The following is a 26768-nucleotide window of genomic DNA, read 5'->3' on the forward strand; positions in this document are numbered from 1 at the left end:
GCATTACCATAAAAAAATTGTCATTTACAAAGTCATTTAAGACGAACTTTCAGACGCAACATTATTTTTCCAAATTTCAATGAGAGTAAATCATTTTAGTTCTGTGAAGCAAGGTAACAGGGACTTTGAAATGTGATTTAGCGTTCTTCGAGGAGAAAATTATAAATACAAGGAAGTAAACGTGTGACTGAAGGGGGCAAATATGTTGATATCAATATCGACAATTCATATTTCCTATGCCGTGTGCAAGAAATGGTCGTGCGCAATAGATGGTCGTGTCATTCATTTGCACAAGTATACTCCATCTTAGGTCAGACCACTGTGCTGCTTTCAAGTGCAATACAAAATCCGGCGCAGACAAAGAAAAAACTGATGATGTTTTGCAAGTTTCAAGCGTCTTTAAATCTCGAAACACTTCGTATATCCATTGTCCGAGTGAACGTCCGCGCAGTCAATTGGAATTGTGGAAAATATTTTGGTTCGAAAGGGACAAGGAGGTCAAAAAGCAGGCCGCTAAATTAACATCACCTGCACAAATCCATTGTTAAAAGCCGAGGATATTCAAATCATATCGTGATTTGCAATTACTCTTTTACAATTACAATGTCTTCTTCGTCTGATGGGAAATACAAGTCGTCGTTTACTTCGAAGCAACTTCCTTTAAACGAGTCCATAAAGTCGCTGACAACTTCTGGTGGCGCGGCCTTTCTGAAGTCGTGTATCTGGACAAGAAAATTCAGAATCAAATTTCCGTCCTTCGAATCTTCTCGGAAACACTCGGTAGCCTTGAAGCGCCCCTCTCTGTACCGCGTGTGCATCTTCACATCTGGGATGCGACGCTTTAGTATTTCACGAAGAGCCCCCGACCCGGGTAGCATGGGGATTGGAACAACGCCCGCTATTCGTCGGTATATCTTCTCCCATGCGCCTGAACAAATAATGGAGTTACAATGGAATAATCGGCTCTGTTGTAAATTACGTTGACGAGAAATTAGTAAAAGATCGAAATGTATTATTTTGTGAGACTCTACAGCAGAATATTTTAAAATCGCTCTTCTTGAGGTTATCCAAAGTTGAAAAACTATGAAAATTAGTTTTGCACGTTAGATTATCTGTATGAATAAGCTTCGTTATTTACAACCAAGCTCGATTATATGTATCATCTGTATGAAACGTTAACGTTATTTGCAGATTCAAATTTCATAAGAAGAGGTAACACAAGAAAAGGTAACATAACATAACATAACATAACATAACATAACATAACATAACATAACATAACATAACATAACATAACATAACATAACGTGAGTTCGTCCGACAAAATCCACTTTTAACTTTAGGTCAACTTACAGTTTGTAATATATGGTCATATGATTAGACACTTATAAATTTAAAAGATTCCCCTACCAACAAACAGTGTAGAGTCGTTGATATACGTAAGACGATTGCAACTAATTTGGGATAATTGGATCTTTATATTTTTCAATTTTCTCAAAAGTGTCAGGTGCCCTAAAGCTGAATGTTTGCGAGATTACAAATTGCTCATAAAAACAAGCAGATGAGGTTACAATGTAATAAAGGGAAAGCGGCTGCACACATCGCCTACACTTTTTTTTCGTTCTCTGTGTTTGTGTTTGGTTTTGTGTGTTTAGCAATTGGTGTAGGTATAAGCCATGGCGAGACGTAGCCGTAATCTGGCTGTCGAATGACAATGTGATTCTTTGGCGCTACGTTTCGAAACCAGTGTGTGGTCTCTTCCTCAGTCGCTTTTTTGGAGATTGCTCTCCTTTGATTTATGTTTCACTGTTTGTGGCTTAATTATTGTCAGTGTTTTGTTCGTCCAGCAAGGAGGCTAGAATACTTATATTCGGGTCAGTTTGTTGTGTTTCATTTTGTCCGGTCGCTTCTCTAAGATTGTGTACTTGTGCATTTATGAGTATGTCGCCAATGTTTGGATTTCTTTTGTAAGCGAAAACATACTAGACACGAGAACACACACAAAACCAACAGATACATTCCAGTTTCTACATAGAAAATCATGTCATCCAAAATCAACTTTCTAGCGCCTGATCAAAGGCGAATATTAAGGTACATGAGGACATGTAACAATGAAGAAGACTTCAACAACAAAGTCAAAATGAAAAGCTACTACTAATATCCACAACAAGAAATATCAAACATCAATGCGAAAACAAATTACGCAACACGAAGAGCACATTTAAATCACAAACAAACGCACAACAACAACACAAATAATTGATATTTTATACCATGTTTAATCCACACATCAAAACAAAGACATCAAACAAGCACTCCTGAAGAACTGGGAAGAAATAGAAAAAGACCAAACACTAAATAATTTATTCACGATGAAACCGATCACCGCGTACAAAAGAAATCCAAACATTGGCGACACACTCATAAATGCACAAGTACACAATCTTAGAGAAAACGACTGGACAAAATGAAACACAACAAACTGACCCGAATATAAGTATTCTAGTCACCGTGCTGGACGAACAAAATACTGACAATTATTTAGCCACACAAACAGTGAAACAAAAATCAAAGTAGAGCAATCTCCAAAAAAGCGACTGAGGAAGAGACCGCACACTGGTTTCGAAACGTAGCGCCAAAGAATCACATTGTCATTCGACATCCAGATTACGGCTACGTCTCGCCATGGCTTATATCTACACCAATAGCTAAACACATAAAATCAAACACGAACACAGAGAACGAAAAAATGGTGTAGGCGATGTGTGCAGCCGCTTTCCCTTTTTTACATATTAATGAAGTTATGCAATATCATTTTTTCCGTACAATGGTTTCCCTATGGAGACGGCAATGACAGTGTAGACATATATCAAGAAATACTGCACAAAATTTCATGAAACTTTTCACAGATGACAATCTCAGAAAATTATCATGATACTGTGAGTGTCATGTCAATTATCTGCTCATTTGCATATTTACTGAACTTTTGTTATTCTGAAATTCCTGCACCAAACTTGATGATACGTGCAACAAATATTGATCTGATATATATCTAATTATACTTAAAAGCATTGGGCAGTTTCAAGTTAATAAATAGCTCATTTGCATATTTTATGATGTTTTATAATTAGTCATATAACTCCGATATAACTGCACCAAATTTGATGAATTCTACTGCAGATACTGATCTTACTGACATCTAACTGTGATGTAAAGCACTTGGTAGTGTCAAGTTGATTAAGGGTTTATTTGCATATTTAATGAACTTTGTAATTAGGTATATAACTCTGAAATTACGGCACCCAAGTCAGTGTAATCTGATACAGATATTGATCTGATAAATATCTAATTGTACTGACAAGCATTTGGCAGTGTCAAGTTAACAAATAGCTCATTTGCATATTTTATGAAGTTATGTAATTAGTCATATATCTCCGAAATAACTGCACCAAATGTGATGAAATCTGCTGCAGATACTGATCCGACAGATATCTAATTGTGGTATAAAGCATTTAGATGTGTGGAGTTAATTAAGAGCTCATTTGCATATTTAATGAACTTTGTAATTAGTGATATTACGCAAAAATTACAGCATTACATTTGATGAAACTTGCTACAGATATTGATCTGATAAATATTTAATTGTACTGAGAAGCATTGGGCGTGTCAAGTTAATAATTAGCTCATTTACATATTCAATAAAGTTCTGTAATTAGTGATTTATTTCTGAGAGTACTGTGCGAAAGTTGATGAAACCTGCTACATATAATGTTATAACAGATATCTGATTGTTCTTATTACCGCCTCACACGAGTGTCGATTATATTGGTATGAATTTGGTTTATTGACAGGAATATTGAAAAACATAATACAATAAATCCTCGTCAGAGATGCTTACTCTGGCAGTAGACCGTATACACGTCTAGTCTTATCAGAAGTCTGTCTTCTACTCCGCGTCGTGTGCTCAATTGAACTGCTGTCAGAATGTCTGTCTTTGTTCTTTTGTTTTGGTTAATGATTATCCTGAGGTGTGCAAATGTTGCGTAACATCTCCTTGCTCGTTGTTTGTCAGTCACTTTAATATGAGACAGGTCAAAGGTACAATTGTTTTACACAACTTCATAACAGTCAAAAAGTATGCAGTAATTCATGTCATACTGTATTATTTCATGTGTCCAGTAGTGTCTGATAAATGTCAATACATGTCGAGTCATCAGCAGTTAATCTTAATGCTTGATAACTATGTTTGTAATTTCTTCAAACTCAAAGTCATTTCTTCCATTCAGGGGTCACATTAGTAGGTCAAGTTGTTCTGTTGAGTACAGTTGAGTCTGTTTACTGGATATCCAACAAACTGTGAAGCAAACTACTATTAATGAACCTGTTGTAAAATACGTGAGCACCTTCACTTCATATCTGGTTTCATTTTTGAGGCGAGAACTACTTTTATAAGCGACTATGAACTCTTGTCGACGTAAAGCGTAGTATAAAATGCTTAGCTATAATTATTTCAATGAAAATTTCACTCGATGGAATAAGTACATTGATTCAAGGCAATATCAAAACTACATATAACATTCCTATGACAAATTGATAGCTTGATTACAATAAAAAGTAAATAATAACTTTAAAATCATACCTACGAGCAGCGTATAAAACAGCATTCCCCCTGTGTTAAGGTGTCCGTATAGTTCCATGGAAACGCGTTCAGGATCATCCAGATAATACGCACTGTTTAGAAGATGAATAATATCAAAACCACCTGTCGCTTTTCCACTTTCTATCTTGTTAAGATACTCTTCTATAGTCGTCTGGTGGAACTCGAAATTTATATTTGTCCAGAGGCCCACTTCCGTTTTCGACGTCACCAAGTTTTGAAACTTTTTTATCTGACACTCCGCGGGTTCAACAACTATGTACTTGATACTGCTGTGTTTAATTGTCAGGGTTTCTATAATCGGAATATCAGAGTTCCCTGTTAAAGGAAAAACAGGAGAAAAGTATGCCATAAATGGCAGGCATTCGCAACGGTCGTGGAAAGAATAATCATTCCTCTGAATTTCAATTGCCCTGGCTCGGAGATTCACACAATGCCCAGGAAACTTTGATCAACTGCAACTGAAACATGTTGAGTTAAAATTCTACGTTTTGTTGTGGTAAGTGAAAGTGAACTGAACCTGCAAAATTCTGAAGTCAATTAACATGGCATTGCATGTTACATGCAAAATTATTTTCACAGCCATATTTAACCCCAAAGTCGGTAGAATACCATCGCTTCAAAAAGCAGAGAATCTGAAATTCAACATGGTAACAAAAGTACATATTATGGATAACAAAATTATCCTCGGCAAACACCATAACTCCTGACCATGCCAAGTCCCCACATCACTGGTTGCGATTCGGTGGAATAAGAAATACCAATTTCATATCTTTATGAGTAAAATTGGGCCACAAAATGGGTGACCGCGTAATGAAAAACTGCAATAAATTGTGTAATTCGTCATGCAGGCCACAAAGTTGATGACAAATAAACTATCGCACAAATTGTGTGCCCTTACAATAATTAACCTGTTGCGACTAACAATCAAATAGGTAATTAAATTATAATAAGACATATTGAAATGACTCTTATTTCACTGAATATTAGTTCTTTGACATCAAACGAAAGTATCGTGTCCCGTGGTATTTCAAGAATGATATACGGAAAGTTCAGAATATTTGCCGAGCAAAAGTGAGGGTAGATTTATTGGGAATTTTCGCAATTGGAGAAGCTCGTAAAATCATAACATTTGCATAATTTGAATAAATTTATACTTCCTTTTATTCTAAATGATATCTGCTCTGAATACAAAAAGTCAAACCCGAACAATATATCAATCTGGGGTCAACTAATTACTGAAACCGAATAGAATGAATTTTGCAAAGTGGGATATCGAGCAAAAAACGCTGTGCAATGCCTCTTGAGAAAGAAACATTTTTAGACATGTTCGTGTTGCATGACGTGAGAAGTGAGACATAAAGAGTCCAATATACAGTGATATTTCATACCAATAATTTTTGACACATAAACTACCAGCATGAGAGCAGTGTGCCACTGAATGTGCGTTATCCTACAGTTCACAATATCATGTGAAAATGTGACAGCTTGTGATATTGTTTCAAGGGTATTTTTCTTGGAGCTATGTGAGCGTTCATCAATTGGTCATCATCAATTTGCCAGAATACTGGAGACATGCCTCACAGCGATACCGAGATCAATAATGAAGATAAACATTACATACTTTTACATAAGTCAAAGCTGAGAGACAGACAGAATAGACAGACAAAATAGACAGACAGACAGACTGACAGATGGACAGATAGACAGACAGAAATACAGACAGGGACAGATAAAGAGATTTTAAACTCAATGATCCGCACCATGAGAAGATCCTACAGCAAGGACAGTAAGTTCAGAAAAGACAATGGCAGAGACAGACAGTACGACAAATAGACAGACAGATAGACAGACAGCTCCGAGAGAAAAAATTAGGCAGACTAGCAAAATACAGGTGCAGCCAACGGAGCTATTCATCGAAAAAGCTATTCCAGGAGCAATTTTTGAGGGCAGGGGACATTTTAATTTTGCTAGGGCAGGGGACATGTTTTTAGGTGGTAGGGGAGCAAATTTTAGGTTTTTTTTGTAGGGCAGGGCGGATATCGGTTGATTGTCCTGGGGACAGGGCTTGGCGAAAAACTTTTTGAGGGGAATTGTTTCCAGGGCAGGGGAAATCGGCAAGTTTTTTTCGCCACAGGGCGAGGGAGCTTCAAAAATTCACAGTGGGGAGGGGAAACCGGCAAAAATAAGTGGCGAGTGGGTAAAAATGAAGTTTGAGTTTGGGAGGGTAAGTCGAAAAATTTTCTGTGGAAAGGCAAATTATGAACAGCTAATTAATTACCCTCTTGACTTAAAATTAGTCAGTTCACATTATTTGTCATGCACAATATATCTTATCATAGTAAGGACCTTTTTAAAAGTGCATTGTTCGTTGGCTGCACCTGAAAATAGCAATCAAGCAAACAAACCGAGACACAAGAACGACAAATACACAACATTTCATAAGTCAAAGTAGGAGAGAGAGAAAGAGACAGACAGACAGACAGGATGGGAACAGATAGATAGATTTTACACCAACTTATCCTCACCATCAGAAGATCCGACAGCAAATACTCGAAGTTCAGAATCTGGCCCTCGACAGAACACAAATTGTTCAAATGAATCCTTTAAATCCTTTTCACGCTGACCTTGCGCATAATTGTACCCATAGCGCTTCATCGTGGAAAACCCTTCATGGTATTCTTCTGGAAGATCAATTAAAGCCTTCATTTCCTGAATTACTGTGAGCTTAAAATGGAAGAAAATGTAATAAATGATAAGATTAATAATGAAGACAAATGCACAATATTACATCTGTCAAAGCTGAGAGAGAGAGAGAGAGAGAGAGAGAGAGAGAGAGAGAGAGAGAGAGAGAGAGAGAGAGAGAGAGAGAGAGAGAGAGAGAGAGAGAGAGAGAGAGATATGAACAATTAAAGATTAATAGACTTTTTTATATTTTTATATTTTGCCATGAGGGCTGAGCTATTGATCCGGTTTTAGTCGGCATGACACACATGTTACATATATGAGATTTATAGCTACCTTTTACGTCAGTTGTAACATATTAAACTGCAGTACTATCGGTGTAAATGTCTTCTACATTAATGACGTTGATCTTTGCAATGGACGATTTTGTGAAATCTTAGAGTATCATTTGGTGCCAGGTTGACTAAGGACTCCACTTCTGTATAATTGTATTTTGCGAGTGAATTACTCCCTCTTTTAAAAAAGTGTTGAAAAACAAACGTTTCGAGGTAATATTCACGGTCTTGTCAAATTAGTCACTAAAAGTTGATACATTCGACTGTTGTATTAAAGGTGAAAATAACAAAGTATACTAAGGTTCGATATAATGTCGTGTATTGCCTCTCTGTAAAGAGTGATGAACTGAAAAGACGTTGTTTTAAACCTTCTTCTTCATTCCGGGGCACCCTCTGCTCAAAGCTGTCTGATTTTCCAGTCTCCCTGATTTCCCATTCTCTGTGGGTATTCAGACTTGGATTTATCCCGGACGGTACAGCACGATGCAGGTGCCGCCAAGTGGTAAATTTCATGAATTTCTCAAAATAACCACATAACACGTTTTGAAGGCTGATATATCGATTTTTTTCATATTTTTGATCCTGACCTAAAATTTGGAGGGGAAAGTGAGGGCTGTTCGTAACTGCCCTCCTACTGGTATACACTGAAAATGTGCCCTCCCACTGAATTTTGATGCCCACTGCCCTCCGGTATCTACAGTCTGCCCGCTCCCCACTCCCCACAACAATGCAAGCTCCCCGCTGCCCTCTCCCCAATACTGAAATTCCCCTTTGCCAACTAGATGCCCACTAGGCAACCCAGATAAACACAAAACCGTGCGAGCAATTAGCAGTATACCTTGGAACATTGCTCCCCTCTAAGTTAGGCACTTAATTTCTCCTCAAGTTCTCTTAAGCACGCCGCTTTCCCCTCCCTTTAGGTATTTTCTGGTGCCCACTGTCAAAAATTTTCTCCCCGCCCGCTGAAAGTAATGAAATTTCTTCCCCGCCCACTGTAAATACCGATATTTTCTCCACGCCCGCTGATTGGTTTTGAAATTTGCCCGCCCGCTGAAAAACTTCGCACAAGCACCTTTTTGTACGAACAGCTTCTTTAGCGGCACCTGACGGTGTGTGTACTCGAGGATAGCACTTCAAAAACTTAAACGTTTTCATCCTTTGTACCGGGGGCATTCGCGAAATAAACACCATATGATTTATATGAAGATCACATGCTTTGTAGTTACAAAAGCCACGGACTCGGCGAATGTATTTAGAAAGAATATCATTTGACTGACCAATATGTCAATTAACTGAATTAAAGAGGATCAGATATACATAATCAATTTAAATCTAAGGTGGAATACGCCTTTGGACATGTTTGGACTCTGGAAAATAAGAATACTTTTTATATCTACCACCTTTCGGGGTATACTTTGAAGCTCTAGAAGTGAATAAAATTTTCGCCGGCTTATTTTGGAGAATATGAAAATTTTATTTTTACTCCACAGAGATATCTCATTGATGGCGGCCATTTTGAATTTCTTGTGTTGGTAAATATTGGGTAATATGTTTCTCTGGCACGAAATTTGTACGGTGATCCCTGATTTTTATTCTTTATTTAGAAAGGGGATGTTCGAAAGTCTCCATAAAGAATATTTGAAGTACTTTGCTTTCAAGGCACGTACTAACCTAGTGAGGTCATGGCGGTCAATAAAGATTTTTAAAATAAGTGACCTTTAGACGGAAAGCCAGTGACTGGTCCTGTTGTTGTTTGACCTACTTAAAGCCTGACGGTAACTTAATGGCGACTAAGATCTAGAACGTCGAATCTAAGTGCGGCATACAAATCAGAACTGAACTTAAGTTCACTGGCACAGTCCATGGAGTTCTTATGAAGTCAACCATTGTTTGCGTGCTTCGACCTCGTTCACTAGCTTTTACCCTGCTGAAATAATCGGAGTGACCCGTCGCCCCGGCTGCAAATCTTTGGGTGAGTTTTTTTTGACATTTGAAAACAAGCATCGTATGGTTGCTATACTGATAATTGCAACTCGACTGACTCAATTGGGAGTCAAGTCGAGTGGATCGCTCAAAATGATCCACCCAGACCAGCTGGAAAGTCTACACACCAGGAAATACGCGTGATTTATGTACAAAATCTGAATGCGTCATTTCACATTTAATAGCAACATGTTCAGCATAGGAAATTTATAAGAAATAATGTTAGCTCATACCATATTCCAATCATAAGATAATATTTTCTTTAGCCAGCACTTGATCTAATGATCAACAAATAGCTTTGCGGGACCATCTCCTCTTGTTCATTCTTCACATAATATATTTATGTCTCCATAAAATGGCAAGTCATTCAATGAGAAACCTTACCTGTGAACGAATGGGTACATATCACCTCAAGTACGCCGATAAAGTAAAGAGTAAGATCGGAATCACTACTGAGGCTGCGCAAACTAAATTGACCTTTCCTCCCAAACTATCCTGGCAAGTAACTCCCGTGCTAAAAAAGACTACCAATGAAGATATATTTCTGGAAGATTCTACTTGACTAGTCATCGAGGGACGATGAACTCGCCATAACTTTAAAAAAATTAAACGATTTTATATATTCAGTTATTCAACAACAGGTTTAAGTCCTAATGCAGCGAGAAAATAGGCCGTTGTGAAATTTGGAATTATCGTAAGGTCATCTCCTTAATTAAATGTCGAGTAATACTTTTTAATCTGCCTTGTTAATTCATCAATCGTATCAAAGTCATCATCCTTTCTCCTGCTTTACATCATTCTCTCGTCTGTGAGACCACTATAACTTGATCTATGTGCTTTTTTGTGGGAAAGAAACGTACCTGCTCTTTTTAAGTTTACTGTCCTTGCTTTTATGTTTTTACACGGAGAAAAAGAAACATAATTTGTTCTGTTGAGAGGATAATGGAGATGCCTGCTGGGGTTATTTACAAGCTCCTAAGAATGGGGAACTTTTGATCGCCTAATGTGTTCTGTATCACGTTGAGTCATCGACTTCTGAACGATTTTATGCATGAACGTTTGCAGAACTACATAATATTCCACTCTTTCAAACGTTAGACAAATGAAAGCTTAAAGCCCAACCCTAACCCTAACCTCTAACCTTTCTTCAGTGCTGAGTGTTTAATAAGACCAGTCACCTAGAGAGGCCACCCATTGGATGGCACCAACTTTATTTAACAATTTGTTCGACAACTCTATCTAACAACTCTACCTAACGACTCTATCTAACTATTTTTTCAGAACATGTTGGTTTCTTTTCTTAGTTTGCATTCACCTTTCTTCTAATCGCTCTTCTCGATCTTCTTTATGCTTGTGCGAACTCAATCGGCTATCTTCTTCTTCGTGAAACCTTCTCACCCCATACTTCCTGTGTTCCTCAGTCACGACTGTTATCTCAAACATATATACGCCGTCATCTTCAGCTTCCTCGTCTTGATCAAACTAAGTTCTGATGAGAATATTCGGGTTTGGGGTCTGCTTGGTGCTTAGCAAAAGTGCTCGTGTCATGACCCTGTCCATCATACAGGCTGAACAAGGGACTCTGTGCATTGTTTCCCCCCTGAGGTCCGGGGCAGCTCTTTTTCACGGACATTTTTGTCTACGTATGTAGACTTGACGGGAATACAACTCTGGCATGGCCATCTTGCAGTGTTTTGGTGTGCTACGTATACTGTAACAACAAAACCGTCATCTATCTGGCTGTCCCTGTTAAAGTCGTATATACTTTAATCTTGATGTAGGTACCTTTTCGCTGTGCGTTATCAAGTACTATCGGAACCATAAGGTGACTGCACATGAGGCCAAATGACGCCCTTGATACGATTTCAGCACTGTTGTCTGTGCTGTTGCGCACTAAGAGCTTGTTGGCAGTAATTGCCAGTTTGAATATCTCGTACGCCAGAAATTCGGCAGGAGTCAGCAGTTTTGCCTTCTGCTGCTCCTGGAAAATCAATTGTCTTTGTTTGAGTGCTTTCTTGAGGCTTTCAGCCCAGGTTTTGCACTGCTGGATCACGATGGTGTTATTTGTGACCAGTCCCTAATACTCAACGTCAAGAAAATGATACAGTATACTCATGGAGTACAGATATGATCTGAGGGACGATGCCTTCAAATCTTCTGACTTGCCTTCGAAATTGTTCCTCCCTTTGCCCTTATCCTTTAAATAAAGTGCCCCTTAAATAAATTTCACAGCAGCAGCAGCTTGGTTCATATGTTGTGTTGCAGTTCTTTGATTTTTCCTTCCTCATCCAGTCCTTTCAACCAATCACAAAGTTGGCGATTAATTTGGTAACTCTTCTACGTAATTGGAAAGTTTCTCTATCCCCCTCTCCATCTGTCCTCTCTCTATTCTTATCATCTCTGTGTGTGTCTCTCTCTCTCTCTGTCTCTCTCTGGTCCCTGCACTTCTCTCTTCGACCCTCACTTCCTCTTCCCTCTGCCTGTGCTTTTCTTATTCCCGTCTGTCCCCAGCACTCCTCTCGCTGCCACTCACTTCCTCACCCCTCCAAGTTCTCTCCATCTCTTTCTGCTCCCAGCATCTCTCTCCACCATCAACTTCCTCTACCCTCTACTCTTCATGCCTCTCTTTCCCTAGCACCTCTCTCTCTCTCTCTCTCTCTCTCTCTCTCTCTCTCTCTCTCTCTCTCTCTCTCTCTCTCTCTCTCTCTCTCTCTCTCTCTCTCTCTCTCTCTCTCTCTCTCTCTCTGGCACTCACTTCCTCTTTTCCCTCGCTGTTCCCTTGATGTCTATCTTTATTACCATCACTCCCTCTGCGACCCTCATTTGCTCTTCCCTCTCCCTGTTCTCTGTGCGTCTTTCTATGTCCTCAACTTCCCCTCTCCTCTCCCTGTCCGCATCACCACCCTTGAAAAGTGACCTGTTGGCGCATGAGCACAGCCTACCGTCGGACAACCTGAGCAAGGATGCTTGATGCATCAAGTCTATGCATGGCTGTAAGATTATGGTCGAGGTGCTTGACTTTTGCGAAGCAAAAGTCCATGGGACATGAGTTTATATAAGCGCCCACGTCCCGATGCAAGCTCAACAGATGCCCGACGCTCCTGGGGTTTCTTTTTATTGTATTATTTCATGTGTAATGTTGCTGCCGCTTATTGACAAGTCATGTCACTTTATGTAATGGCGTTTTAAGTTAAAAACCTGTAATGTGCAGTCTGAGCAGGTCATTTTCCCACGTTTCTTTGTAGACTATTTATACTTTGATAACAGGTGATCTCTGAATCGATGCTTAGCCATCATCAGTTTACTTTGACAATGACCATCAATACTCACAAAACTCAGGGCAAACTGGGATGACTGCCTGCTAGGGCAAGCGACAACTCCATTTTCCAGGGCGATAGGTGACCTTCGACCAAGGGTTAGGTTATCATGAGCTACAGACCTTGTTATGCCTGCCCTTCAACGCTATCCGAAATACTTTTACAAACTTGGTTGTACTTGGGCCAGAGATTGCGGCTCCGGTTTGTTGGACCATAGATGGCCCGGGTACATGAGAGTGTCGTCACTGTCTTTTTCATAAAAAAAAACAAAAACAAAAACAAACAAATTCAGGTTTACCATGACTTTCAGCATCAGAGAAAGTGTCTGAAAGTAGCTAATTAGAATCATTCACACAATCATCATAAGGCTCACCATTGTACCCTGCAAAAGATCAGTGCAACTCTCTTCATCAAAGAAGATGATTCTCCATCTTATGCCGGACAAGTTAAAGGATGCACAAAAAGAGATGTGAAAAACCAAACTATAAAATCCGCCAGAGCAGATCAGAACAGCATCTATTCTACCGTATGATCAACATCTTAGGCGGCAAGATGCGGCCTTCCAAACAGTGTATATATATATATATATATATATATATATATATATATATATATATATATATATATATATATATATATATATATATATATATATATTATACACACACAAGTATAAGAATTTTTTACTACAGTTTGTTTACCAAGGATGCATTTCGGTTTAATATATGATGTATTCTCGGCCGCATTTTTGGGTAACTGTAAAAATAAACAATGGCAACTATTTTATTTACAACTTAGCTTTGCAAACGCTCTAACTTAATATAAATATAATTTCTAGACAAGTTGTATATCATTTGTCCATTATCAGATAATGCCATGGCATAAAAACGAAATAATCGCTCTGACATTGCTTTGTTTGTGCGACTCTTGTTTATTTGATTGTAAAGTTTTGGTTCTTCAATATGTTATAGCAGAGACGTTGGTCTTTGCAAAACTTGTCGCACTTAAAAGATCGGAAAGTTGTAAGTATGTTAGCTGTAGTCGCAAACTTGACCTTAAAACCGGCATTTTATTCCATTAGATTACACATAAATACCAGATATGAACTGAAAATGCTCACGTGTTCCATTATATATTGCAGTTATGTGTTAAATTGAACCTTTGCAAAATGTTTGCAACTTCACTGAAATTATTATGATCAACGTAATGAACAATAATCACCACCGATTAGGTCATGAAGTATACAAATATGTAATTAGCTGAAATAAAAATATCAAAGTTTTTTTACTGCTGTCATTGTATCACCACTTTATATAGCAAGTGTAATTACCGTTGGCCAAGTCCTTCAAGCCATATATGCCGAGCTGTGAAAGCTCATTAGACATGCAAATTATAAATTAGCTGACATGAAAATGTGAAATGACTTTTGATATTGTTTTAACCAGGTATAATCATCAATGTACATAGCATGTTTTGCCAACTTTGATCAAGTAAATCCAGTATATATCCCTAATAAGCAAGGGTCATTAAATACGCAAATTAGGAATTGGCTTGAGTAAAAATGCTTCATGATTTTCAACAATGTTGTATCATGGTATCTGTAATAAATGTAGCAAGTTTGTCAACTTTGGTCAAGTTGATTCAGATATATATCTCTAATTAGGAAAGTTCATTTAATATGCAAATTAGGAATTGGCTGAAGAGAAAATGCTTAATAACTTTCAATAATACTGTCTTTAATGTACATAGCAAGTTTCATCAATTTTGATCAAGTCAATTCAGATAAATATCCCTAATTATGAACATTCATTTAATATGCAAATTAGGAATTGGCTGAAGTAAAAATGTTTTTGATTTTCAATAATATTATATCACAGTATCTTTGATGTATATAGCAAGTTTCAACAACTACAATCAAGTTAATTCAGATATATATCCCTAATTGGGAAAGTTTATTAAATATGCAAATTCGGAATTGGCTGAAGTAAAAATGTTTAATGACTTTCAAAATTGTTGTATCATAGTAGCTTCAATACATGTAGCAAGTTTCATCAACTTTGGTCCAGTCAATTTAAATATATATCTCTAATTAGCAAAGTTCATTAAATATGTAAATTAGGAATTGGCTGCAGTTAAAACGCTTAATGACTTTAAATAATGTTAAATCATAGTATCTTTAATATACATACCAAGTTTGGTCGATTTTGATCGAGTCAAATCAAACATATATCGCTAATTAGGAAAGTTCATTAAATATTAGCAACTCTCTTTTCATGTCGCCCCTTTATGTTTCCCACTGCTGACATATCTTGCTGTGATCAACATTGTAGCAAATCTCATCAAATTGTGTGCAGTCGTTTTAATGAATATCCGTTTTTCTAAAATCATTAATTATGCAGATAAGCAAAAAGCATGCAAGCCACACCTACCAAAAACTAATCAGTTCTTGCCATTTGCTAACTGAATCTATGTACCAAATTTAATTCTGATCTGATAAGCCGTTTTGAGATATCGGACCAACAGACAGACAGACAGACAGACAGACAGACAGACAGACAGACACACAGACACACGGACACACGGACACACAGACAGACAGACAGACAGACAGACATCGCTGCGACAAATGCTCACGTGTGTTACCACGTGAGTAAAAAACGAAAGTCTCATCTAATTTGCATAAAAGTACAACATATGTCGACAAGGTTTTAGGTTTAGCCTAGTTTTTGCATGTTGATGATGAGATATCTCATAGAAACTTACATTTAATGTAACAGGCTAAACATTGTGCATCATATCAAAATTTGGAGGTCAAAGGTCAACTAAATTTGTATGTTACTTTGGGGTGTTGTTGTCGTATCTTTCCGTTAAACTTCAGACTTTACACACCTAAACATCAATATGACTTTCAACACCTCTTTATTAACATTTCCTGAAATTTTTAGATATGTACTATGAATAAGAAACACCTAATTCTTAAGTATTGAGGTAAGAGCTACATCAATTCTATTTTCGACATGGTGTTAGCGTTTTCAAAAATTAGAGGATACTGCTATGAACTTGCAGGTATGGTGTCCAGACAACTACGCACGCTATGCAAATTTGTAGGTCAAAGGTCGAAGGTCAACGAAACGTGTTACATGAAACAAGATTTTCGTACGTGCTAAAGTTATAATTGACCATCAAATTAAGCAGTTTTTGCACCTGTGCCCGTTGAATCAGATCTACTTATTCTGTAATTTACAACAAATCCTTATCATGCAAACTTGGAATCTTTAACCCTTAAAGGTATACTGTCACCTGTTCCAATTTTGCCACAGCTTCCATGGAAAGAGAAAATCTAACCAATCACCGATTTTAAAGCCGCCGTTCTCAATCCCAGGTTCACGCATTAGTGCAACAAAAAAAATACACGTGTTGTCGTCGATACTTTGTTCTGAATGCAAACTTCAGCTCCGTAATCAAATCTACTCTCCAACAATATTATTTCCCACATTTTAATTGCTGTAAACGTGTAGCTGTTGAGATCCCGATGTCAGAATGTGACGTCATAGGTCAACGGTTTAATATCCATGATGGCGGATTTTTCCACGGCAGCCGCTCGATAAAACTCCAAAAAGCGACTAAACGGAGAGGAAAATGGACATCTACGTACCCATCCTTATATAGGTAGGCGATCGATGCACCCCGATGGTTTTTTTTTGGTTTTTTTTCTGGAGAATAGCAAGAAAAACGCTCACTTTCCCTCCTCAAAATTTTCATCGCGCACGACTGTGCACTTTTTCAATTAACTAAACCGTAGCCCCCACTCCCCGCAACAGCCAGCCAGGGAGTGGTAGGGCTACGGAACCGCAGCAAATTTAGTGCGTGTCTGTTCAGTATAAATTACAATAAATTGACATCACGCTTTTGTCCTTCTTACACGTCGATTTCAGCCTTGATCGCTGTTGGTCACGTAATAGTACGCATGTTGCTTTGCGCGTTCTAGAATTCTACAGGTAAACAAATGACGTCATTGTGTATGTCAATCCGCAACGTGAAGCGGCCATCGTTTTTCTGAAAAATTGACACATATGGCGATGGATTTTCGATTTTGCACGCATTTTTATATCCAAAACGATGTTGAATATTTTGTAAACTATATATTCATCATTCATTAAGGCATAAACCTGTACGGCCCTGATACGGCTTTTGCGGACCTTGGCGTACGGGCCCTCGCGCGGTCGCCCCCCCCGGGTCGGGCCCTTCTTTACGGTTGATAACTTCAGCCAGGGAATTAGCTCGGTGAGAGGTAACACAGGATACTATTACACAGAGACGTCGTAAGTTGAAGTGGGTGATGTTTATTGATACGCCGTCGACTTGACCGACCAGAAAGTCATCCTCTTACATCTCAAAACTTCTCATTAAATAGACAGTTTTTCAGGGCGTAACCTGAACATGTAAAGTAGTTTACAGGAAGTAAATGTACATTGGCTAAGAAGTATGAAAAGTACTTGATTGGATAAAAGATGACAATCCAAATACTTGATTGGAAGGAAGTTTTTAAGATATTCAGAATTACTCTGCTGACTCGGCATACCAACCAACGCTCTTTAATATTTATAATATTCTTTTGACAAATGCCGACTACTAAATTTAATACTAATGTTGCATGGTCAAGATTTGTGGAGCCAGAATTTGATTATATACGTATGAGCTATTGGTTCATGTCAAAGTCAATTAAGCGTTGACCAAATGACGTAACCATATCGGTGTCACACTATTGTTTTAGCTTAATTGTCCATTTGAGTACCAGGATCATGTTCAATGTCAGTGGCATGCATCTTTTGTCCGTATAAATGAAAAGTAAAGTTGTTGATTGTTTTCCAGTCTCTTTCAATTGACTGATCGGTAGTTGCATTGTATGTTAATTAACACATCGGCAACGATACTTGAGTTAATAAAAGAAACACCGGTAATGATACTTGAGAAAACAAAAGAAAGACCCTCCACGTTGTACTGTGTGAAACTGTTCATCCTAGTGAATGTTCGTCACGGGTTCAACAAAATTATACATATCCCGTGTAATACTTTAACCCAAAAATTACAATCGTAACAGTACTACCTGTGTTCGCAAAAGCCGTATCAGGGTCGTAAAGATTAGATATAACCATTTAACATGATCAGTCATTTATCGCTGAGACTACTTTCGGCATGCCTTCGACGGAGTTCAGATATATCGTGCTTCTATTCATGCTATCCCTTTCAGACTTAGCAAAGTGTGTCCAGGCCGATTTGCGACAACCGATGAATATATCAGCTCCTGAAATTAAACACAAAAGCGCGTTTGACTGTACCTTGTGCGAGATATTCTTTTTTATTACATGCCTCGTATATCGAACGTCGCGCGCTCCATAGGATTCAATGGTAGCTCGTCGATGACGTAGCGGGCCGCATAGTCATCACTTGACTGAAAGTGAACCGGAACTATTTTCAGCTTGAAAACTTTTGGATGTAAAAATGTTGAAATTACTTGTTTTGCAGGGGAAATCCAATTTTTGGAACATTTTGCATAAAAAGTTTGATAAACCACGTAACAGTAGTTTAAATATATCAATGCGCCATTCGATGATGAAAATCGTTTCATTATTACGGATTTCGTCTAAGATGTAAATAAAGCACTTGATTATCATTTAAGCCTAAATATTTTAAGTGATAACTGCGTAAAAGAGGCATGTAATAAACACATTATTGCCTAACAAGGGACTATGTACCCTCCGGGCAGGAGATTATTTGCCCTCCTTACGTCGGGCAAATGATCACCTACCCTCGGGCACTTAGTCCCATGTTTGGGCTATAAAATATAATGTGGCAGTCGTTATTGTTATGATTCCATTCTACTATTAGTACTCGTGAGCAGATATAGTATGCTTCTAAAAGTACAATCTCGATAGAATAAGTCATGAAGAGGAAATTGTGCATGACACATTCATATGTATTTCTGATCAAATAATGGAGGCGTTGCCCTAAACAGCAAAGTGTCATTGAATAATTTCAATTACCTGTGTACTTTTGGAAAATGTATTGAATTAATGGAATTACTCACTTTTAATGATCTCTTGCTCGACCAAAGATACCACAAAATTATCATTCTTGTATGCGTCAATGCTAGGCACTGTCTTAATCAAGTCTTCTTTCGTGTATAGCTGTGGAATGTGTGGTCGTAAAATGTCATACATTCTCTGAAACCAAAGGTGAAATGGTGTTGATTTTCAGGTGCTCAGCACAGCAAAAGGAGTCAATATGCCGTGTTTGCATACACAATAACCTTTTGCAGCTCACAATGCTTTTCTGGTCTACAGCTTGGGTGGACCTTCAAGCCTTTGGAGTATATTAAATGTTCACCATTTCTTTTTCGTATATTAAATTTTTCGAATCTGGGGTAAATCAACTTGTCACCTTCTTGTATTTGCCAATATTCTTTTCTCATGATAGAGTTATCACAGGATTATTGGCCGTTTTGATTTTTACGTTATCAGTACAGAGAGTGTGTTCTCTGTATCTTACACTAATTGCACATTAAACTTGAAAGTTTCCTGAGAAACGTATTGCAAAAGTCTTAAACTTTAAGTTTTGTCGAGAGTACACTACTTTTTATAATGCTCAAAATGTAACATAACGACATGGAAATACAATCGTTATAAAATAAACACTATACTTTGTCGTGAATCCTAACTTAAATTAATTCCGGTTTGTAAATGGAAAGAATGAATATAAAAATTATTATATATTGATTGTTCTACCAAATGGTCTTGTCAGAAAAAAACTGTGGCTGAAACTGAAACGTCTTATAAAATAATTTCATTAGCAGTCAATTAATGGCTGTACTACGTTAAGTCGACGCCACTGATATACGAAAGGAACGATTGAAACCAAGCAAAGTATTTCTTACAAGATAAATAAGACAAGGATCTTTGAACATCACCTTGGCGAAAGGCGGGAATGCCATATAGACGCAAGATATTTTCTGTAACTCCATATAATCTTTGAAGGCTTTGACAAGCTGTGGACTCTCCTGGATGAGATTCAACCTTGTGAAATTACAGAACTGTTTTCTACCCCACATTGTACACCTGGAAAATAAAGAAATCATTCTTAACGTTTGCGACATTAAACTCGAACAACGTTGTAATCTTACATACTTTTCAAACACCACCTTTCAGAATTTTCAGCTGAAAAATATTGCGAATCCGGCGAATACTCCCGATGAATCTTCTCATGGGTTTCACGAAATTACCACTGAACTTGTGATTGTTCTTTCGCAAATAGTGAATACGTTTATTCAAGCACACGATAAACTATCTAGGCTAGTAAATTTATAATTATCTGACGGGGCCACCGATAAAATGAAAACCATTTGCAATTGCTGTTGTAATGATTACAATTAAATTAAATTGCCTCCGGTCCTACACAATTTACATAAGACTAGTTCGGGAAATAAGTAACAAAATGTTGACGTGCTATTCAATGCATAACAATAACATTTTTTTCAAATGTGTCTATGACATTGTAACTTTTCTTAGATTGATAAGTAACACTCTTTATATGGCTTTTGACTCACCGTTCTCCCGAACGATTTCTCCAGTGGAAGGCAAGATATCTTTCTCCTTTACAGATATGTCGCCCACCTTGCTCTCCCATGGAACGTATATATGGCGCCTTTTTAACGTAACGGTTCGCTTCTTTAGCAGTCTCTTCCCATTGAGTGACGTTATAGTAAAGTGTGCGTGGAGGTCGATATATGATGCAGGGGTATTCCCACAGAAAGAATGGTCGTCTTTCGAATGTTAATTTCTTTTTTGAGTTTTCTTTGTCGAGTTCAATGGCTTGAAATAGCAGTCCAGTGTCACGATAAATTTCTCTCAGTAAATTACCCGAGGTATTTTTGCCTCTTACCACCACCACGGCGCTTCCGCTACACTGCCTGAAGAATTCATAGGGTGTCACAACAGGCACGAACTGTTTGAGAAGTTCAATATCAAACGTGTCACTGAGGTCTCTCGCTTTGCTGGCGTTGTCCTGAGTTATGTGATTCCGAATAGGGAATGCGACAAGGGTGCGGTTTTGAAAGGCTACCAACGGCAGGATTTTTGTAAATCTCACGTAGATGTGCTGTGGACCAGACTTCGGGAATATATAGGCTGGCATAAGATACCGACTCGCAGGAGTCCGAGCGGTACCAGTAGCACGGGTGCGGGTAATCGGTCTAAGGTTGTGAGCGATCTGAAATATTAATGATCAGGGAACTTCTATTAACATTAAGTATACAAAATTTACTGCAGCGGTAACATGAAGAAAACCTGTTGGTTTTATATGTGATATATATATATATATATATATATATATATTATATATATATATATATATATATATATATATATATATATATATATATATATATATATATATATATATATATATATATATATATACACACACACACACATATATATATATATATATATATAATATATATATATATATATATATATATATATATATATATATATATATATATATATATATATATATTAGGCCGTGGGCTAGAGGTGGTCTACGTGCACCCCCCCCCCCCCAAACAGGATAACAAACCTGTATTTTTCAGAAGCCTTGGGGTCCCTAGAATACGAAATGGAATTTTAACAGAAAAAATATAGGGACGCAATAGCTGTTATGGTCATGTTTTGAAGGGTTCCGCAAAATCACGATTTTCCAAGCCAAATGCATTTTCGTCAAATCTGTCTTCTTGTATGTAAGTCATGTGCTGAGCTCCTTTTTAACATAACCTCACTTGTTTGGTATCATTAGAAAGATAATTTATTCTTCTTTAAGATGACATATTGCACTATGCAATATCTTCTACAGTTTTTGTCAAATAAGACGAAAACTTACCCCTTACCCCAAAATTTAACATTGCAAATTACAGTAAATCTCAAATTCTACAATTTTTTAGCTAGGCATAATAAAAATGCCATGCTTTGTCTGAAATCTGTTTTATTTGATACAGGGACATGTCAGAAATATGAAATAGACTTTTAACAGAAAAGATTGTGGGACTCTACAGCTGTAACAGTCATATTTTGAAGGGTACCGCAAAATAACAGTGTTGCAGATTTGCATGCATTTTTGTTAAAACTGTCTTCCTATGAGTTATCTGCTGAGCTTGTTTTTGAATCTTACCTAGCTTGTTGGGTATCATTGGAAAGATAATTTACTAATCTTTAGAATTACATATTTTAACATGCAATATCTTGTATAATTTTTATGATATATGACCAAAACTTACCCCATACCCCAATGTTTACATTGAAAATTTCAGTCATAGCAAAAACCAAATTCTACCATTTTTTTACCTGGACATATAAAATCTGGCCGTTTTTGCTATTAAATCTGTTTTAATTGGTACGGGAACATGTCAGAAATATGAAATAGACTTTTAACAGAAATAATATTGGGATTCTATGGCTGTAACAGGCATATTCTGTGGAGTACTGCAAAATCACAGCAGTGCAGACTCATATGTGTTTTTGTTAACTTTGTCCCATTGTAGGTCATCTGCTGTGCTTATTTTATTACATAACCATGTTTATTGGGTACCATTGAGAAGCTTATTTAATAATCTTTAAAATGGCATATTGTTATATGCCATATCTTATATAGTTTTCATGGAATATGACGAAAACTTACCCCATACCACAAAGTTTATATCGAAAATTACTTTCATAGCTATCGTCAAATTCTACCAATTTTCTAGCGAGACATAACAAATAAATTTTTATTTGGTACTGGGGAATGTACGAAATATGAAATAGACTTTAAACAGAAAATATATTGGGACTCTACAGCTGTAACAGTCATATTTTGAAGGGTCTCGCAAAATCACAGTATTGCCAACTCGCTTGCTTTTTTTTAAAATCTGTCTTCCTGTAAGTCATCTGCTGAGCTTGATTTTTGACATAACCTGGCTTGTTAGGTATCAATAGAAAGGTAATTTACTAGTCTTTAGAATGACATATTGTAATATGGAATATCTTGTTTAGGTTGCATGAAATAGGACCAAATCTTACCCCATACCCCAAGGTTTACACAGCAAATTACTGCAAATCTGAAACTCTACCATTTTTTACAATTTATTAACTTTATATACAAAAGGCAATGCTTGTATGCAATCTATGAAATCTGTTTTTTTGTTAAAAAAGTATGTTACAATATGAAATTAACTTTTAACAGGAACATAATATGATTTTGTAGCCTTTTGGATCATATTTGGAAGGGTACCCAGGTATCAGGGCAAATTTGCCGAAACACATACATTTGCAATATATGGGTTCCCCCTCCAAAATGATCCAAATGGCTACTAAATTGTATCATCTTCCCGTTAAAAGTTAATTTTATACTTGTGACATACTGTTGTAACAAATAAATAAGATTTTAAACAAAAATTGCCTTTTGTAGTATGTGCAGCAAAATGGTAGAATTTAAGATAAGCCGTAATTTGCGATTTGAACTTTTTGGGTATGGGGTAAATTTTGACCATATTCCAGGCAAACTATGATTGACATTGTATATTACAATATGTCATCTTAAAGAAGAATAAATTGCCCTACTAATGATACCTCACAAGCCAGGTTGTGTCACAAAATAAGTTCAGCAGATGACTTACAAGAAGAAGAATTCAACAAAAAAGGTGCCAGTCTGCGGTACTGCAATTTTGCATTTCCCTTCAAAATATGGCTGTTACAACTATACAGTCCAAATCTTTTTTCTGTTAAAAGTCTATTTCACATTTCGGACATGACTCAGTACCATATAGAACATATTTAATACCGAAACAGAGCTATTTTTATCATGTCTAGCTAAAAATTCGCGGAATTTGATCATGTTATCTATGACAGTACTTTCAATATAAACCTTGGGGTATGGGGTACGTTTTGGTCATATTCCATGAAAACTATACAAGATATTGCCTGTTACAATATGTCATTGTAAAAACTATTAAATTACCTTTCCAACTCTTGAATCTTATCAAAACTGTTTTATAGAAATATATTTAAAAAGTATATATAATAATAGACAGTAATCAACACTTTATATTACTTCAAGGAGAAAATGACAATAAGATTACATGAACACCTTTAAAGTCTTCTTTTTATCGCTGTGTATTAGTCGAAACTAGGCATGATTTGGTGATTAAACATCATTTTTGGTAAGGACAATTCATAATATCGATAGGAACTAGAGCTTACGTGAAAATCCCTGCAATTAATTTGCCTATGTGCGCCTTTGTTCTTGAACGGCTGATATCAAAATGTACCGGAAGCTTTAAAGATTGATTTTGATGTTTACGTTTCGCCCCAAAGAGATCTTCCGATTGTTTACGTTTGTTCAGTTTTAATCAACAAAATATATCTTTCGATTTGTGTACAAGGTACTTATCATATGCCGCTGCATATAGGATAGGATTGGACAGATACCAAACCGACTTCAATTGTTTTGAAAACAAGTAGAAACAATACATTTAAGATAAAAGCCAATTATAAAAGTTTCCACTTCCATCTCTCCTTGAACAGCAAAATATCGATCAAACAAAGATTTCACCCGTACAAAAAGAATCAGGATGATGTAAAAGCGATAAACCTCTAAATCATCAACATGCAAAGCTCAAGTCAATGAAATAAAATAAAAAATAAAACGTCGATGTAGCTCAGCGACTTCAGATCGGACCTTAAAATTACTACCGCTGACTGACGTTAATTCGACAAAGACGCATCTTCATTTGGTAAGCTTAAGATGAGACACACCAACCCCTGTAAAGAGTTATTTTCGTCAAATTGCCATTTTTGTTTGCAAGGCAACATGAACATTTGATTTATGTAAATGCCGTGGGACCGTGTGATGAGTGCAGACAATTTCGTACTCACCAGTGGCAGTTGTTGGCTCGCACTGCCGTACCAGAAGAGGGCGAGCGCGGAGAAACACGAGACGAAACACAGCACAAGAAATGACTTAGTACGGATTTCATTGCAGAATATTTGACGGTGTGTATCCATGGATAGCTGGTGGTCAGATTTTCAGCTTCGACTGTCTTAAGTATGAGAGAGACCCTGTATGCATGAATTCGTTACGTGTAAACATATTTGTGGAAGGACATATCATAATAAACTACTCGTCAAATTACAATAACATTGCTTTCATCGTTCACATTGTATTCTTCAGAAGACAACGTAATCACTGGGAGCCATTGTCTTCTGATCAACATAAAAATGAAGAACGATTGATATACTGTTCTCGTTCCTCGCTTCCACTCTTGCTGTATTTCCTACGTTTTTACTTTAAAACAGTTCAAATCCGGTGTCGCCGTACGATAAGACATCAAACAAACAGCCAGACATTGTCATTTATTGTGTCGTTGGATTTTATTTGTCAATTATGTTTGCATTACAAATATATCTGTATTGCAATTATTCTCAGCGCTTCACAGGAGACCTGTTTTTGTCTTCTACAGCGTAGGCATAGAAGTTCGGCCATTTGTTGTAAATAGTGCTTGACGTAATCCTGTCTCGTATACTTCCGTAGTGAGTTGTTCACAACCATTAAATTATTTGGCGGGGGGTTGTGGAGGTTGGGGGAGGGGGACTTTAACATCTTTTAAAAAGAGTTTCCTGCTGATTCTATTGACTACCGAAAGAAGCCGGCTGAGTTTGTTTTGTTGTCTGTCCGGCTCTGGTGAAAGATTATCTTTTCGGATCTTCTTATATAATGGTTCAAATACAGAGTAATTTAGACTGTTGTTGTGTTGTTTGGGGAAGCACAGCTGAATCAAAACTGCGGAAAAGTTTCATTTTACAAAAGATAGCTGGCGCTTTACATATTCTGTCGGAAGTACCAAATGACTATGCTTCTATTTTCTCTGTTTGAGTGAATGTTGTTCTATGTCATGGGAGTGTTGACATTTCAGTGTATAATGCACCACTGTATCTATGTAGTTATTTGTATTTACGATTTGGGACTGCCCCATAGGCCTTGACTTCTTTTGAAAGTCTTTGCCTGGTCCTAGAAAATCAGAAAGTTAACAGTTATAGGAGCACGTGCGGACAATAATTTTAAAAAAGTGATATTTTGTGAAAATCGAAACTGTATATTCGAATTCGATTTATTAGTAAATCCCTATAACTTTACTCAAGTACCGCAATGTTCGCAAATGAAAAACAAGTTTACGTTTTTCAGTTTCGAGGTGTATGTCACCTACCGTGAAGTCTTCTAAAAATTGTGTTTTCGGCAGTAAAATAAATATATAAAATCATAAATATCGAGTGTACAAGTAGGAAAAACATGAAAGGTGACGTTTTGTTCATGTAAACCGGGACAAACGTTATTTTACAGCTTTCAACTATTTTTTTAAATTCTGCAGGGCAGAAAAATGGTGGCTTTTTTGGATTTCTCGGTGGCTGCATTTGTTTTCTCTCGAAGTAATATGTAATACTTATGCGAAGTCACACACACGTATCATCAAAAAAAAACATTTTTCATTAAAATTATTCTAATCTGCTCGAGCTCCACTATATGTGTTTGCGATTTTCAGGCTGGTCTGTCAAAAAAATACCATGCATATCAAGTAAGCCGATTTTATTTATACAAATTAGAATTCAAATATACTACTTTCCTATTGCTAACTTGTCACTGGTGAAGCACTAAGAGAAATATGTACTTAGGCCAAGAAAAAAATAAAAAGGGACCGTGGTTTCATAC

The 26768-nt window shown here is 37.1% G+C and overlaps 2 protein-coding genes across 2 annotated transcripts; both read right to left on the bottom strand.

Moving 5' to 3' along the window:
• On the bottom strand, positions 1 to 7378 carry LOC139132542 (histamine N-methyltransferase-like). The gene is made up of 3 exons (XM_070698849.1): positions 7186 to 7378; positions 4640 to 4975; positions 1 to 928 (listed from the first exon to the last, which is right to left on the bottom strand). The coding sequence occupies exons 1-3, from the start codon at positions 7364 to 7366 to the stop codon at positions 585 to 587; spliced, it is 861 nt and encodes a 286-aa protein (XP_070554950.1). The 5' UTR covers positions 7367 to 7378; the 3' UTR covers positions 1 to 584.
• Positions 7379 to 17262: 9884 nt separating this feature from the next.
• On the bottom strand, positions 17263 to 25137 carry LOC139132543 (uncharacterized). The gene is made up of 5 exons (XM_070698850.1): positions 24941 to 25137; positions 20581 to 21242; positions 19945 to 20092; positions 19066 to 19201; positions 17263 to 18282 (listed from the first exon to the last, which is right to left on the bottom strand). The coding sequence occupies exons 1-5, from the start codon at positions 25067 to 25069 to the stop codon at positions 18143 to 18145; spliced, it is 1215 nt and encodes a 404-aa protein (XP_070554951.1). The 5' UTR covers positions 25070 to 25137; the 3' UTR covers positions 17263 to 18142.
• Positions 25138 to 26768: the final 1631 nt, after the last annotated feature.

This window comes from Ptychodera flava, chromosome 5 (genome assembly GCF_041260155.1).
Source record: "Ptychodera flava strain L36383 chromosome 5, AS_Pfla_20210202, whole genome shotgun sequence".
In the NCBI taxonomy this organism is placed as follows: Eukaryota; Metazoa; Hemichordata; class Enteropneusta; family Ptychoderidae; genus Ptychodera; species Ptychodera flava.

Bases quoted from the DNA above. Each gene is read 5' to 3' on its own strand.
- LOC139132542 (XM_070698849.1), bottom strand. From the start codon at position 7,366: ATGAAGGCTTTAATTGATCTTCCAGAAGAATACCATGAAGGGTTTTCC. The intron at 4,976-7,185 runs GTGAGGATAAGT...TTCCTTTAACAG, and splicing joins TGCTGTCGGATCTTCTGATG to GGAACTCTGATATTCCGATT. The intron at 929-4,639 runs GTATGATTTTAA...TTATTTGTTCAG, and splicing joins GTTTTATACGCTGCTCGTAG to GCGCATGGGAGAAGATATAC.
- LOC139132543 (XM_070698850.1), bottom strand. From the start codon at position 25,069: ATGGATACACACCGTCAAATATTCTGCAATGAAATCCGTACTAAGTCA. The intron at 21,243-24,940 runs GTGAGTACGAAA...TTAATATTTCAG, and splicing joins CGAGCCAACAACTGCCACTG to ATCGCTCACAACCTTAGACC. The intron at 20,093-20,580 runs GTGAGTCAAAAG...TTTATTTTCCAG, and splicing joins AGAAATCGTTCGGGAGAACG to GTGTACAATGTGGGGTAGAA.